Source organism: Fukomys damarensis, unplaced genomic scaffold (genome assembly GCF_012274545.1).
Source record: "Fukomys damarensis isolate Sample0158 unplaced genomic scaffold, DMR_v1.0_HiC HiC_scaffold_39, whole genome shotgun sequence".
In the NCBI taxonomy this organism is placed as follows: domain Eukaryota; kingdom Metazoa; phylum Chordata; class Mammalia; order Rodentia; family Bathyergidae; genus Fukomys; species Fukomys damarensis.
This window is the reverse complement of record NW_022900951.1, coordinates 115,427,877-115,443,615: the sequence shown is the minus strand read 5'-3', so window position 1 is coordinate 115,443,615 and position 15,739 is coordinate 115,427,877. Positions and strand designations below refer to the sequence as shown.

The 15,739-nt window shown below is 37.7% G+C and overlaps 1 protein-coding gene across 15 annotated transcripts in view; it reads left to right on the top strand.

Moving 5' to 3' along the window:
• The first annotated feature begins 1,885 nt into the window (after nt 1-1,885).
• Mcf2 (MCF.2 cell line derived transforming sequence) overlaps nt 1,886-15,739 on the top strand; it is a 74,190-nt gene continuing 60,336 nt past the window's right edge. For 13 of the 15 annotated variants that reach the window (XM_033760256.1, XM_033760259.1, XM_033760258.1 and 10 more), the window contains exons 1-3: nt 2,150-2,218; nt 7,414-7,528; nt 8,600-8,690. In XM_033760256.1, the coding sequence (XP_033616147.1) occupies nt 2,194-2,218; nt 7,414-7,528; nt 8,600-8,690 (231 nt within the window). In that variant the 5' untranslated portion in view covers nt 2,150-2,193. Of the gene's footprint in view, nt 2,055-2,149; nt 2,219-7,413; nt 7,529-8,599; nt 8,691-12,562; nt 12,940-15,739 lie in introns of those variants that run through there. The other 2 variants (XM_010640512.2, XM_010640515.2) reach the window with 2 other exon arrangements.

Sequence of the window (15,739 nt, the reverse complement as noted above, 5' to 3'; positions counted from 1 at the left end):
CTGCAACAATCCCACCTTGTCCTCTGAGGCTGCTCAGTGATAACTTTATGTATTCTGTTGCTTCTCCTGGCTTCTTTTCCCTTCATTCTTATTTCCAAACCGAGATTTGTTTTTTTCTTAAAGTAACAACATCTTCTCTTATCATTATTTCATCCTTTTCTATTAGTATGGAAATGTTATTTTATTGGCACGACTGTGGGAGACATTTTAGGAATCAAAAATACCAAGTGTTTTCTATATCTGTGAATTTCACAGGCTTTTGGATCTCATAGAATGAGAGGGGCTTCTAAAATGTGGGCCGGGGGGAGAGGTGGGGCGTGATTACAGAGCAGCTCAGTGGTTCAGCTAACATGAGGTCCTGGCCCTGGTCTTCCTACTCCTGACCACCCTCCTTTTATTTTATGCCCTGAGTCCTCTCATTCCCTGAATGTCCAAATGTAAGTAGACATAGATTCTATAGCTATGCAAGAGTCTTGAGGGATATGGGAAGAACTGAGTAGTTTAGTGGTACTTTCAGATCTGCCATCAGACATAAAATTCTTTGACTTATCTTCACAGGTGTTTCTACTGATCAAATGGGGCAGAAATTGGGATCTGTTATTATGCCGGAATATTTTAATGTTGAATACTTTTCCATTTAAACCACAGACCACATTGTCACTTTTTGTAGGCTCATGAGGGCAGTGAGAATTGTAGTTCTAGTTCTCTTTTCATAATCCTTCTTCCATGTATCCAGGTCTAAAAATATCAATAGGTCACATATTCACGACTGCTTAAACATAATCTTTTATGTGAGGAAACACGTTGCATTGAAAGGATCATTGCAAATGTTAGTATTCCTGCTTTGGCCTGGGATATATGAGGAACCTAAACACAAATATAAATCTGTATGTTAATTACTTTTTTAAAAATTGATTTATATGTTCTGATCATTTTCAAGTTTTAATGACTCGTACCTTGTCAATTAATTGCTTTATGTTTCAAATCTGTGTCACTCATTCTGTAACAGGGACCGTATTCTACTGCCTAATCTGACTCCCTGAGAACTTGCTTAATTCCCTTGAAGAGGATTGATCTTGAAAAACTGTATCTATATGGTATGATTTGAGGAGCCTTAGGAACGGTGATGCACTCCCCACCTGACACCACTAGAGACTAGGACTTTGCACGCTCTTTGTGGCAGAGAGTAGGTGGAAAATATAGCATTAGGAAGAGACGTGGAACCACAGGTGTTAAAGCTAACAATCCCAAATAGCATGGTTTGGCGACCTATTTTCTTTTAATAAGTTATCCTTGTTCATGGAGCAAAGGCAGGTTTGATTTTTGGCCCCCATAGAGTTCAGTAGATTTGAACATTTCAAGTTAGCACGTAAGACCTGAGACGGCTAAAACATATTGAACAAGGCCACACACTGTTCCATATGTAATGGTAAGAAATGGGTTGGCATGCTGTTCTTCACTGAGCACCTGCTGTTATGCCAGCTATTTTACATTCCATTGGCATAGCATCTTGTGAGGTAGATATTGTTATGTCCAGTATATAGATGAGGAAACTGAGGCTTGGAGAAGCTAAATAACTTGCCCATGTTTGTGCAGCTAGCAAATGCAGTAAACTGGATTTGAACGCAGGCCTGTGTGCCTCAGAAGCCCACACGATAGCCCATACACTGAGTTCTTCACAGACTCTCTTCCTGACGTGTAAAAAGGAATTAATAAACCTCCTTCGGGGGTATTTTAAGGACCCAGCACAATAAAAGATCTTACAAGTTCCTTGTTGATTGTATTACAGTTCTGTAGAAAGAAAAGCAGCATTATCAGAAGTACAAGACAGTGTGTTACAATGTCTCCACCCGACTATCCTTCACATAAATCCGGATGCTCTGGAGTTCGGCATCTTTGCCCTTGACTTTCTGGCTCATGAGAATAGCTTGCATTCTGGCCAGAGATATCGAGAACTTGGTTACTTGTCCTTTGTGTCCAGTGCTATTCTCAGACGCAGATTTCCTTGCCCTGTAGCTGAGAGGTGTGTGTGGAGAGAGATCTGCCGGAGCCCGGTACGGAGTTCTTTTGTCCACCGGGAGAAACCATGGATGTTTCTAGCTGTGCTTTAACATAAGTGTTGTTTCTTCCCCTTTCTTGTTTTTCATAGAAAGAGAGCTGATCATCCACGTGAAGGACATCAGTCATTTCTTAATGCAGGACATCGCCTTCTTGTCTGGTAAGCAACCTTCCTCAGGTATTTAGTGCAGATAAATGGATGAATTGATCAGCAGAGTTGGTTTGCCATGTATTATATAGTTTGTCCTCTCTCTCTCCCTCTCCTTCCAATTTAAGAAGCATCATTGTAATAAACTTTAATATATTTTATACCTGGTTGCTGAACAAATGGACATTTGTAGACTATTTAGAGGTTTTACAGATGTTTAAATGTGTGATTAAGACCAACCTTACCACTCTTGTACATGTAACATTCAGAGAAGTCTTCAGATACCCATGAGAGAGGAATATGGCTATCTCCTAGATAGGTGCGGGCTGGGTAAGATGGTAGCAGTTGTGGTTTCTTTTCTCTCCTCCACACCAGCTCTGATTACTCGAAGGTTTTTTGCAAATGTTAGCAAGTCGCCTGAATTGAGCAGCAGGTGTTTAATTTTGTTTTTAGGATTTCACTTATACATGATAAAGAAATTTAGTTTTCTCAAATATGTGTCTTTTATATAATTTTTGACTACTGTAAATATATATAATAAATATTATGTACTGAAAATATGTACTAATAAAAATCATAAGCACTCCAACTGTTTTTAAGAGTACAGTTCCACAGGGGTAAGTATATTCACACTTTTGTACAGCCATTACCACTATATAACTTCAGAATGCTTTTCATCTTGCAAAATTGAAACTCTGAATCTCTTAAACGGCAACTCCCCATTCCATTTCCTTCCTTTTATCTCTTGGGAACCACTATTTTCCCTTCTGTGTCTGTGAATTTGATGATTCTAGAGACCTGATATAAGTAGAATCATATAGTATATGTCATTTTATGACCAGCTGATTCCACCTAGCATAATGTCCTCGAGTTTTATCCGTTTTGTGGCATGTGCCAGAATTTCTTTTCTTTTAAGCCTGAGTGATATTCCATTGTGTGTATGTACTGCATTTTGTTTATTCATTCCTCCATTGATACAGTACCGCTGTTGCTTCTGCCTTATCACGAATAATGCCACTAAGTAACGTTCTCTATTTTTAGAGGCATCACTGTGGTAATCACCATACCCCTTTTGCTGCTGCTCAGATTCTTGGGAAAATTGTACTTAAAAACAAACAAATTCTTCTTAAATATTAGAATAATTTGAAGGATATCATTAAACGTGGTCATAGTAAAGTGAGAAAAGAAAAAATTACCATTATTTGCATCACTTTTATGTAAATTGAGCACTTCTTGTGTGTTGAGAATACAAGAAACTAACATTCCCTTTAGATATCTATTTCCCCTAAAATGATATCTATGTGCTCATTTTATTAAACAAGCATTTACTTTATAGGCAATCCTAATTGGACACTTCAGTCTGGCCTCTACTTTTAAATGATTATAATTAGTTATTAGTGTGACTCAGTGGTGATTTAATTAATGAGACTCTATTGATTTTTTTTTAAAAAGACAAAAATATATGACATGTATTACTTCGTTACCCGTGGTTTTGCTTTCTGAAGTTTCAATTACCCATTATCAACTGTGGTCTGAAAATATTAGATGGAAAATTCTAGAAATAAACAATTCATGTTTTTAATGTTATGGCATTCGGAGTAAGGTGATGAGATCTTCTAGAGTACTCTGTCCTGCCTAGGATGTGAATCTCCTTTTCTGCAGCATAACTATGCTGTATAAATAACCAGACTTTTAGTCACTTAGCAGCCATCTTAGTTACCACATTGACCAACGTGGTATTACAATGCTTATATTCAAGTAACTCTTATTTTTCTTAGTAGGGGCCCTAAAGCACAAGAATAGTGATGCAGAGCCTGGGGATGTATCTCAGGGATCCAGCACTTGGCCTGTAGTGGCCCTGGGTTCCGCTTTCCACACTGCCAAAACAGATCATGTAGCAGAGCATGGACGGACAGATTAACTGAGCTCCTATATGCAACCCTGCACGGAATATAGGGAAACACACTTGTACTGGATTGGATCCTATCTGGTTTCAGGCCCCTGGGGATCTTAGAATGTATGCCTCGAGTATAAATGTGGACTACTCTTCTGTCTTAGTAAATTTAGTGGTATCTTATGTTCATTTTTAAAATCTGGAAATTTTATTTAAGCTTGTCAATGTCTTCTGGGCACTTGCCTAACATGCATGAGGTCCTAGCCTTCTTCGCAGCACCATCAAAACAAAACAAAACACACCCACCCACTCAATCCAGAACACCAGAGAATAATGATAATCTTTGGGTGGAGGGAGTGCTGGGGTTGGCACCCCAGGCCTCATGGATGCTAGCAAGAGCTTTACCACAGAGCTACACCCCTAGATCTTAGTGTTTTCTAAACTGTGTTCTGAATACAGACATTCTTAGGGCTTCCCACCCTGCTCTGGATGCTCTGTACAGTTTTCCTTGTGGGCTTTTTGTACTTGTTTTTAAATCGCTTCTGCTTGTGGTTTCTTTGGAAGAAAGGATTGCCATGGAGAAAAATAATGAAAACCTCCCAATTTAGAATATAAATATCTCTTTTGTTCTCTTCTCAGAAGTTTACTATCTAGACCAGGGATTTAGTTCAGTCGTTCCGTCGCCTGCCTTGCAAGTGTAAGGTCCTGGGTTTGATTGATTCCCGTGCCCCCCCAAAAAATAAATTGTGAAGAAGTTTTCTAGTACAGTACTTATAGGTACTCTGAATTCGTGATAGTGTGTAGATTGGTCTGTGATAATTTACCCTTAGAAGAATCATACGTCATTTCCTTTGATACATAGTTTTGTCCTTAACTATAGTGCTCAGCTAGCTTTTTTGGCAAATGTATAGTTAGTCATATACACAGTATATATAATTAGCTATATACTATTTATATAATTAGTTTTTAGAGGTTCTTTGTTTAATGATTTAGTAAATTTTTTGGTTCAGAGTAGTACAGTTTCTTTTTTGAATTCTTTGCAAACTCGTGGGTGGATACTATCATTTTCAACAGTTACCTTCACCCAGCTCTCTAGTTTTAAAATATTCATATGCTGAAAATAATCATCATTTGATTTAATGATTTTGCCTGGTTTGATTCAAAAGATAATTTGGGAATGAGATTTTCTTAATAAAGTTTTTCTTAATAAAGACTAAGGCAAATGATTAATTTGATGTTTTCCCATGTGAACTAGAAGAGAATATATATTCTGTTTTTATTGGCTGGAGTATCAGGTGATGTTGGTTGATAATTTGTTCAGGTGGATAATAGCCTTACAAAATTTTGTCTTCAGGTCCTATCAGTTATTGAGAGATGGATGATGAAATTTCTGAGTAAAATTATGGACTTGTCTATTTCTCCTAACAGCTCTATCAGTATTTTCTTCATGCATTTTGAAGCTCTGGTATTTCATCCACAAGCATTAAGCATTATGTCCTCTCAGTGAACTTATTATCTAGTCATATTCTTGGCTCAGAAATCTACTTTGTCTAGATTTAAACAGCTTCTTTTTGACCAGTATTAGCATGGTAGGTCTTTTTCCATCCTTTTCCTTTTAGTGTATTTATACTTGTATATTTAAAGTGTGTTTTTTGTAGGCAGCATATGGTTGGGTCTTGCTTTTTCAAATCCAGTTTAATGATCTCTGACTTCAAAATGTAATGTCTAGATTATTTACATTTTATATGATTAAATATATGATTACATTGAAATCCCCAGTGGTCTCGAGTTATGACTGGCCCTTACATATGAACAACTTGGGGATCTGACCATAATTTTAGGTTTAACTTAACAACCAAATCTTGAGTTGCAACCAGAATGCAAGTTGCTTGTGCTTCCAGATGGTTTCAGATACAGATTTAACCCCTGTAGAGTTCTGGAAGGAACGTTACAACACCCTTTCCTGTGTGGGGTTCATTGAGAAATCCTGGGCCAGTGTCTCTCTCAGGACACTGGGATCTGCCTGTATGTAGGAGAGAGACTTTGAAGGCTGTGTAGGGTAGCCTGTGCCTTCAACTGATCAACTTGAGTTACAGCTAGCTCTTGTGAATGAATTAAATTCGTAAATTAAGGGTCCACTGTACCATGTTGCAGTTTGTTTTCTCTTTCTGTCATTTGTTTTTATTTTTCTCCATTTCTGCTTTCTTTTGGGTTGCATATTTTTCTCATTCCACTTTAATTCCTTTACAATTGTCATATTCTTATTTCACATTGAATAGAAAAAAATCTTTACAAAGTCACTTAAATTCAGCCAAATAAGAAATAAATCTATCAAAAGTTTCAATCAGTGAGCTCAATTCAAAATCTCCCCGCAACTTTTTCCTAAGATAAATTTTCAAACTCCATTTGGCACTTAATATTATTGAGTGCCTCCTCTGTGTGCAGGTATTAGGCCAGCTGCTTTAATACTTATAAAGCTCATTTCTGCACTTAGGTGGCTTTCATCCTCAATGTATCTCATCCTCTGGGCTGAGTAGAACTACAGGTCTAGGCGGATGGACAGGTGACAGTTTACCGCCAAACGAAAGCCCAGGATTATTTATTTGCTACCAAGAATTCCAGTAACACTCATCTCTGCTCTAGAGCTCTGTGGACAGGAGCTCGGGGCACCTACAAGCCCTGGATCTCCCCTTCCGCAGGGCTGGCTGTAGTCACCTACGTAGTTGAGGCACTGCTGGATGCAACTGCTGCAGCTTCCTGGGGCAGGAGGTTGGGAGATGGGGCCTGGAGGCTGCCTTAATTCCCCCTTCCACCTGTACATCAGCCCCAGGCAGGTTACACATTGAATTTCATTGCACAGAGAATTTGTGATCTTTCTATGTTCCCTATACCACTGCTGCTATTATTTTTTCTGTTGTTTCTTTCACAAACATATTAGATCCTTACTTGTTTCCTATGGATCATGCCATGTATTTATTCATGCTCACCTTGACTTTATGAGGCTGCTTTTTATCCAGCTTTCTACTTGTCAAGCTGTCAATCACTCATTTAGAATTTAGGCTCATAGTTACTTCCAAGTTTCATTTAGTTGTGCAACTTGGGGTATCAGCTATCTCTTCGGCCACATTTATTATACACATTTCATGAAATCTGCCGCTGTTTAAAGTGTTAGGAGCTTGGTGCTGTTTTGCTTTATGTGGAGGTCATCATCCTGAAAGAAGCTTCATTGGCTCCGAACAGTCTTTAAATCTAAACTATTCTTCCTTATGTTGTCATATAAATTAATTTGGCTGCTTTTGTTCTACTGTTTTAGGGGGTCAGGGAAAGGACAATGCCTGGATCATTACATTTCCAGAAAACTGTAACTTCAAATGTATACCAGAAGAAGTCATTGCAAAAGTGCTCACTTATCTGACATCTATTGTAAGGTATAGTATTTCATTATGCAGTTTCAATTTTCTTTATATTAAATGCCCATTTGAACATTGTAACAGAAAAATGGCTTATTATTATTATTATTACTACAAATTGATAATTAGAATTTTTTGGAAGTAGAATGCATTTAAAGTAGAAAGTTTAGAAAGCTGTATTAGAGATTTTATTTATGTTGAAGTTAAAGTTTTTAAAGGCAGCATTTTCCAATTACTAGCCCCGAAGAATAAGAAAAATGTAAATCTAGTTTTGGAACATTTGACGAGCCTTATGGACAAAAAATCAAATTCTAGAGTAAATTTATAGTATGCTTGTTGAAGATTATCCATTAAACTTACTTTCCTCAAGGAACAGACTAGAGATAGAAAATTGTATGTAACAGTATTTTTTTCTGTATGAATAGATCATTAGCTTTTTTTTTTTTTTTTTTGGTATTGGGGATCAAACTTGGGACCTCACGCTTGTGAGGCAGGTGTTGGAAGTACTGAGCTAAATCCCCAGCCCACTCATTAGCTTTTTTTTTTCCTCATTGAGTTTATTGGTACATTTTAGGTATACAGTACAGTTACATTCATCATTGGGATCTTGTACCTTTACATGACAGATCTTGGTTCTCATTTTTCCCCATACCCCTGCCCTCCCTTCACCCCCTCCTCCCTTCCCTATTTACTTTATTTCCATTTTTTCATTTTCTCATTTCTTTTCTTTTCCCTTATTAGCTTTTGATAGATTGCCATGAAAAGTTAAATCTGATGTCATGAAAGAGGGCTGTCTTTGGGTTTGCCCATCCCCAAGGTTTCAGTATTCTCACTCTATTTTAGGATCTTGTCTTCATAACATCAGGCTTTTCCTATTTAAAGATTGGCAGTAGTGTTGAAAAAGAAAATTTTAAGGAGAGAGCAGAGGAACAGAGAGTTAGATTGGTTGTCTAAGCACTTTTAATAGATTTCCAATTCCAAATCTGTCTTTAAACATCAAATGTGAAAGAAACATTAAAAAATAAAAATGAATATTGCAGATTTGGGTTATTGCTAACAGGAAATTATTATTTTTCTCTTATCCTACAGGCAAAATGAGCCTAACTCCCAGTTCACCCTTATTGTGGATCGGAGATTGGATACGTGGTCATCTCTCAAAATCTCTCTACAAAAAATCTCAGTGAGTACATATGTACTCATTTTTGTTTTTCATTAAACTTCATACTTTTGTGACATGGATTATATGTATACCGATGGGGATAAAAATGCATGAGATAAGAAGGAGGGAAACTAGGAAGAAGATTTTTTAGAGTAGATTGTGGCAAACAATTCGCCTAATGTCAAACTGAATATGAAGGATTGAATAGGTAGTGGTTCAGGTTATGAATGAGTAAAGCCTTATGGTTCTGTGTCTTTTCAGAGAAAGGCAAGTTTTTATGGGAATTTAAAAAATGGAAATACCCATATTGTATACTTATTATATGCAGAAAAGTGTAAAGAAGAAAGTTTAAAACAATAGTAAGTAGTCCAAACACCCACAAATAAGTGTATTGTATCACTTTGGCTGGTGTATATCTTTCTAGACTTGTTCTTTTCCCAGGAAAAGGTAGGAAAGTGAGTCACCTTTGAAATAATGTATCTCCCACACTGGAATCTCGTTTTTTAGCTTCCCAAGTCAGAGAGACAGAGACGAGAGAGAGAGAGAGAGAGAGAGAGACAGAGAGAGAGACAGAGAGACAGAGAGACAGAGAGAGAGAGAGAGTGCAAAAAGAGGGGCCAGGGATTTAGCTCAGTGGTTCTGCTGCCTCGCAAGCACAAGGACCCGAGTTCAATCCCAGGTACTAGTAAATGGGAAATATAATCCTGGACACAGCCAAGATGGTTTTTTACATTATTAGTCTTTCAGGATGTAGTCACATCGATGCTGTCATGGTGGTGCACCCATGTAATCCCAGCACTCTGGGGGGCTGAGGCAGGAAAATCTGAAGCTCTAGCCTATCCTGGATAATTTAGTGACCTAGTGAAACTCTGTATCAAAATTTAAAAACATAAAAGAAAGTTCTGGGGATATAGTTCAGTAGACAGGCCCTGGGTTCAATTCCCCAGTAAGCCCTCCCATCCAAAAGGAGGGAAGTGAGGAACTCTCAGCCTCCTTCTGAGCTGACAAAAGTGCAGTTGTCTGTGGAAGTTCCGTGTGGCCCATTTCCTCTATCAGACCAGAGTTGCTGGGAGTCAGGTTTAAGATTCCAACATCATCAACCACCTGAAAAATTTTTCTTTGTACATAACATTTTTTTTGTTTCATTAACTTTTTTTTCTGAAAGCAGGTAAGTAACCAATATGTGATCCAGTGGGAAGTTCAGTTTTTTAACTGATATATAAAACCCTCAAAATTGTACTTACTTATGCGGTGTCTTGTGGTTTGGATACTTGTATACATTTTATATATGAATCAGGGTAAACAGATCTCACAGATTTATTATGTATCTGTAGTGAAAACACTGAAAATATTTTCTTCTAGGTTTTTCCTTTCTTCTTTTGGTATTTATTGGTACATATTGCAGTACATTATTCCATTTATTGTGGGAAGTTTGTACGTGTGCACCACATATTTATTCTGTTTTCATCCTCTTCCCCTTACTCGCTCCCCTATTTCCAGGTTTTTCTTCAGTTTTCTTTAAATCCCTTTCCCTTCCTTCCCTCCCCATCCCTCCATCTCTTGTACCCCTTCTTATTTAAAGAAAACCTCCCTAAATCCTATTAATCTTTTGTTTGGCTCTACAGTACACTAGGCAGTGCACTATTGTTACTTATAGTCACCCTGCTGTACAGTAGCACACCAGAGTGTCCTACTCCTGCCATGGAAAAGTCTTGATTTGTCCCCTCATGGACACAGGAGGCCCGCTCACTGCTCACTGGAGGAAGTTGATTTAATTTCAAAGGCAGGCCAAAAATCTAGGCTGTTGGACTTCTGAGTCAATGTTGTTGTTGTTTTTTTGCTATATTATTTTGTCAATGAACACAAAAATTTATTAGCACTCAAACCCGGACGTGGTGGCATGTACTTATAATCTTGGGCACTCTGGCGGCTGTGGCAGGAAGATCACTTGAGCCCAGGAGTTCGAGATCAGCCCCATCAGCATAGTGAGACACTCTCTCCATACTAGCGCTCACATGGTAAAATGAATGAGATGGTTTTTCATATCCAGCGTGAATTTCCTTTTCTTGGGCAAGTTAGCAAAGTGGGTATTCTTATTTATTTGTTTAAAAGAGGTGCGTAATCATAAACAGTGGAGAAAAGAGACTACTAGAACCAAACAAGTTACTAAAATAAAATAGAAAAATTTCCTTTGTATATTTTTTTCTTTTCCAAAAGCATTTGTATTGATTAAGTAATGTTGATTCTCCTTACTTCTTACTTAACTACGGTAGGCAGGTTTTAATATAATTGTCATATACATGATGGGATTAAATTGATATATGCATTTTGGGATGGTTATGTGATAAATCAGAGGTCAAACTGAAGAAACCAACAGATCCAGAGCAAAAATTGGAATTTCATAAGTGCTTATTGGTACCCTTTCTACCTGCTATTTTCTATCATTTTCCAAATGGCCCTTGAGTATATAACTAAATTCAGTGTTTTTCAGCAAAAAGTACATTTTATTTGGAGTGCATAAATCTATCTTTCATGGATTATTGAACCTTAGCTCTGGGGCTAAATAAAATAAAAGCTATTTCCCTTGTTGTGACTTTTTAGGTTGGTCTTTGGGTTTGTTTAATACATTTTGGTTTATGCCTATAATCGATACTTCTATAGTAATTGTAGCACTCATTGCAAGAAAGCATTGTTTTATTGCCTAGCTTTTTTTTTACCTTTGCCCAACACTGACACTGACCAGTTTGATTAAATTAATTTGCATTGCCTGACTAATGGGCACATGACACTAGTCCTTTGGTAAAGTTTTACTTCTATTAATCAAATAGGTTACTTGGGACAGAGATCTTTTTCTCATGAGAGAGGTGTAAGATTAGGTCTCCATCCTATCAATTAAAGGTCAGTATCGGGGTAATGACTCATTTCTTGGGCAGGATTACTCCTTTCTGTGTTCCATAGGCTGCTACTTCTCTCAGTGGGGAAGCTTGAGCTACTGTGTGCTCAGTAAAAGAGCTCAGAGCTCAAGGTCCTTTTCTTTTCTGCTGGATTGATGGTGCTGGTCAAGAGTAGGGGTTATTTTTGACATGTAAATAGCCATAGATTGTTTTAGCTGTGTCTTTTGAACATTTTAAATATGTCTGTTTTTGATGTAATTTCTATACACATACTCAACAGCACATTCATCATATATCAACCATCGATACCTGTTGGTCTCTGAAATAAAGGTGAATATGAATACAAGTTAATTTCAAGAGCAAAAGTTGGTATTCGGAAAGGGTTTCTGGTGAAAGGTACCACATGTAGACAGGTAACTGTGGTGTATTTCTTTAAATGAGTGTCTGTGAAATAATCATACAATTCCATTTGAAGGTCTTAAATTAGGATTCCAAAATAAGTGAAAGCAGCTAGGTTATACTTCATAATTAATGAGAGGACATATTTTCAAATTCGATTTGACTCCTAATAATTGTATATACTAACTGGATAACATGCGATATTTTGATTTATATATGCGTTGTGTAATGATCAAGTCAGGGTAATTAGCATAACTATCACCTTAAACATTTATTATTTCTTTTTGGCGAGAATATTTAGACTTCTCTCTTCAAGCTATTTTGAGGGAAAACTGATTTGGGAGTGGATCCTGCCCATCTTAGAAAGTACACGTGCTTTCTAGATTATTATCAGGAAAAAATTTCATAAACTCTAACATTTCAAATGCTTAAATTCAGAATAGAATTTAATTAAAAGTAGTGGTATACAGAATTGAAATGAAGTTCCAGATGCAGGTAGGACAGGCATCAGAGTGATCAGCTAATACTACCTTCACAAAGATCCCTGGCATTCCACCTTAAAAATCCAGTTGCGCAGAAGAGAAAGCCAGTCCCATCCAGACGGCTCTGAGGAGGAGAGTGGGTTTTTCCTTCCTCCACTCTCTGGACATGCCCAATATTCTTGAGCAGTCCAGCGCGAGCTCATCCACCAGGTTCAATCAGGCTAAGTAATTGCGGGACCGAAAGTGTCAGCTGTGAATTACAGTGAGCAGCAGGGAAGGATCTGTCAGCTGACTAATCAGGGATAGTGGATTTTTTTTTGCAGCGTTGCCTGGGGTGGTAATGGAAGCAGCTGCCGTTTTTAAATACTACCCAAGAAGCTGCTCAGATTTCATCAATGTTGCATTGACAGTTGGAGAAGAAGAGTGTAATTGTGTATAGGCGAGATGGCAGAAGCAAATCCCCCGAGAGGCAAGATGAGGTTCAGAAGGAATGCGGTAAGGGTTCTGCCTGCAGTCCTGGAAAGCCTGTTCCCAAGTTCAAGTGCTGCGGGGATGCTGCGGCAGAGCGCTGTGGCGCAAACTGCTGACTGGGGTTTTTAAGGACAGACAGAGGATGGAGTCTTGTATTTGCATGGATTGCATTGATGTGCTTCTGTGATACTGGCCATAGGGCAATTTAAGGAAGTGGAGCAGGGAGAGTATCATTTCAAAATCTAAATGTCATCCAGTTTATGAACGAGCGTGGTTAATCATCATGCCATTTGCTTAGAATATATTAGCAATTTTGAATCATTTGGTAGCATAGCTTTAAATTATGAGTTAAAGTAATAGCGAACCAAAGAATTTACCCTTCCTTTTCTCATAGTCAAGTATAGTATGGTATCATGGACAAGGCTGGAGGTGATTTCATCTGCACTTATGAAGGCAGCTCTCTCTGGGTGTTACTGTACAAGTAAAAAATTTTAAAGTCTGCTGATTTGACATCTTTATGGGTTCAATTCTTGATCAAACATAAACTTTAAAGATGCAAAATTCTATCCTGTTGACAACTTTTTTCTTTTAAGGGCAAGGAAAGAGACTCACTTTTCAGTATAGGCTAGAATTTGAAAATCTCTCTTCTCAGATACATTTTAAACACTCTTCTACCAAAATATTCCACTCATTAATTCATTCATATACTGACTTATCTCAGGTTAGAGATTTTTTTAAATTTTGGTATCAGGGATCGAACTCGGGACCTTACGCTTGCAAGGCAGGCAGCAGAACCACTGAGCAAAATCCCCAGCCCCAGGTTAGAGATTTTTTTGACATGATCTTTAAATCTTTCTTGGGAAATGTTGAAATAACACTAGCTAATTTAACAACGAACTTATCAACAAGGCTTCAAATCCCACTCTTTTTCTTTTAAAATTTAACATGCTAGTGATGTTATAGTTTAATAAAAACTTGCTCATTACAAAAAGACTGAGACATCATACACTGAAAAGTTAGCTTAAAATTAGCCATAGCAAAAGGTGACATTTTAAAGAGAAAGTAACATGAGGAAAGTAAGAATTTTATTGTTGTTGAATGACAGGGAACATCAATGGGTGAGTACATGATTTATTTTCTGATAAAACAGCACAAAAGCCTTTAAATTATAGTTAGGATGCAACTCTTTATTTGGACAAAATTATATATGAGCTGTAAACATGATTCTGTATTGTGATTATTTTAGACACTTAACAAAACATCGATGTTGCATAAGAAATGCCTGTGTATGTTTTTCAGTATTGTATAGAACTGATCTTAGAACTTTTGTTATCAGAGGTAACTGACATGAACTTTTAGCAAGTTCTTAATCCATTTATATACATAGATGATTTCTCAGGGCCTGTGCCAAAGTTAGTTTCATATATACACATTAATATCCACACAAATAAATACACAGGTACTCATTGAATAGATTTATCTAGCACTATGCTACCTGTAACACAGGTTGCAGTGGTAATTATGGAATAGCAGCTGTGCTAAAGTAGCGGAGGTGGGATATGCTCTTAAATAAATGTTTCAAAAGAACTCCCAGCTGGAGGGAGAGGCCTTATATAGGAGGTGATGACATTTGTTTGGACCTTAAATAAAAGCATCTATTTCTTTTACCTTTTCTGTTTTTTTTCCACATAAATCAATTACTTTAAGTGGTCCCTAGGAAGAGAGGCGTTGAAATGAAATACGTTACATTATTTCCAAAGCCCAGAACTATGGTGGCAGTCCCATTTGTTTTGCTTACATGGATAGACCTTACTTGAACACAGGTGGACAATTTGAACCCCAGCCAGTGACAGGAAGGTTCTGGCTTGAAGGATCTCTGGAGTTAGGCTGATCCCGGAGGCTAGAATAGTTCTAAAAAGATTTTCCGGTGGAACTTAAAGTCTCTGGGGAGGATTGAACTGGTTGCTGGGTGGAAATGATAGTGATTGTAGGTAAGTGAGAGGAAGAGATTAGAAGAAAAAGATAAGCAACAAAAATGACAACTCTCGAGGAAGGAGTATTGCTCGGGACTGTCACATGCTCTGTGTTCACTTGGCAAGTTGGTTGGCAACATGTAAAGTAACTTGTATTTTCTGTACCTTGAAGATAGGGATGTGGGGGAAGAGTGCGGAAGTGGTTCATGCTGTTGCAAACTGTTCTCTACAGCCCCAACATGTTCTGAAGAGATAGTTCAGACCTTATCAAGGTCAATCCTTTATTAATATCTCAGTGTTATACTCTGCCATGATAGGAAATTGTAATAGTTTCTATTCATTCGGTTCCACAATGCCAAATTGTTTCCCTTCCCTTGCGTGGAACATTCTTATTGGGCCCATTTTATAACGTCAAGGTCAAGTCATTTCTAAATGGCAAACAGTAAATCTGGTTGTGCATTCAGCGCATGAAGTGCTAAGTGTCTGCAAAGAGCCTGCCCTCAAAATCCAGATAGACCTTGGTGCCCCTGCCTATGGACTGTACTTTGGTTTGCTCATCTGTGAAAACGGAGTGATCCTGACCTTACTGCCCGTGTATGACAAGCCTGGCATGCGTGGAGTGGCTTTCAGGCAGTGGTACCTATTGTTGTTGTTGCCTTTCTTTGCCCTAGAGGTTGAAAAAAGAAAAGCTATAGGGATAAAAATTGCTTTTATAGTAAGTAAACTAAATTTTATGTTTCATAAGTCTCTTCAAGCATTTTAAATGAAATAACTAGAATGACTGAAACCTATGGAGAGATTCTTACACAAAGGCGTAATCAGTGAGGTTGCTTTCTGGACTTTCATAGTGT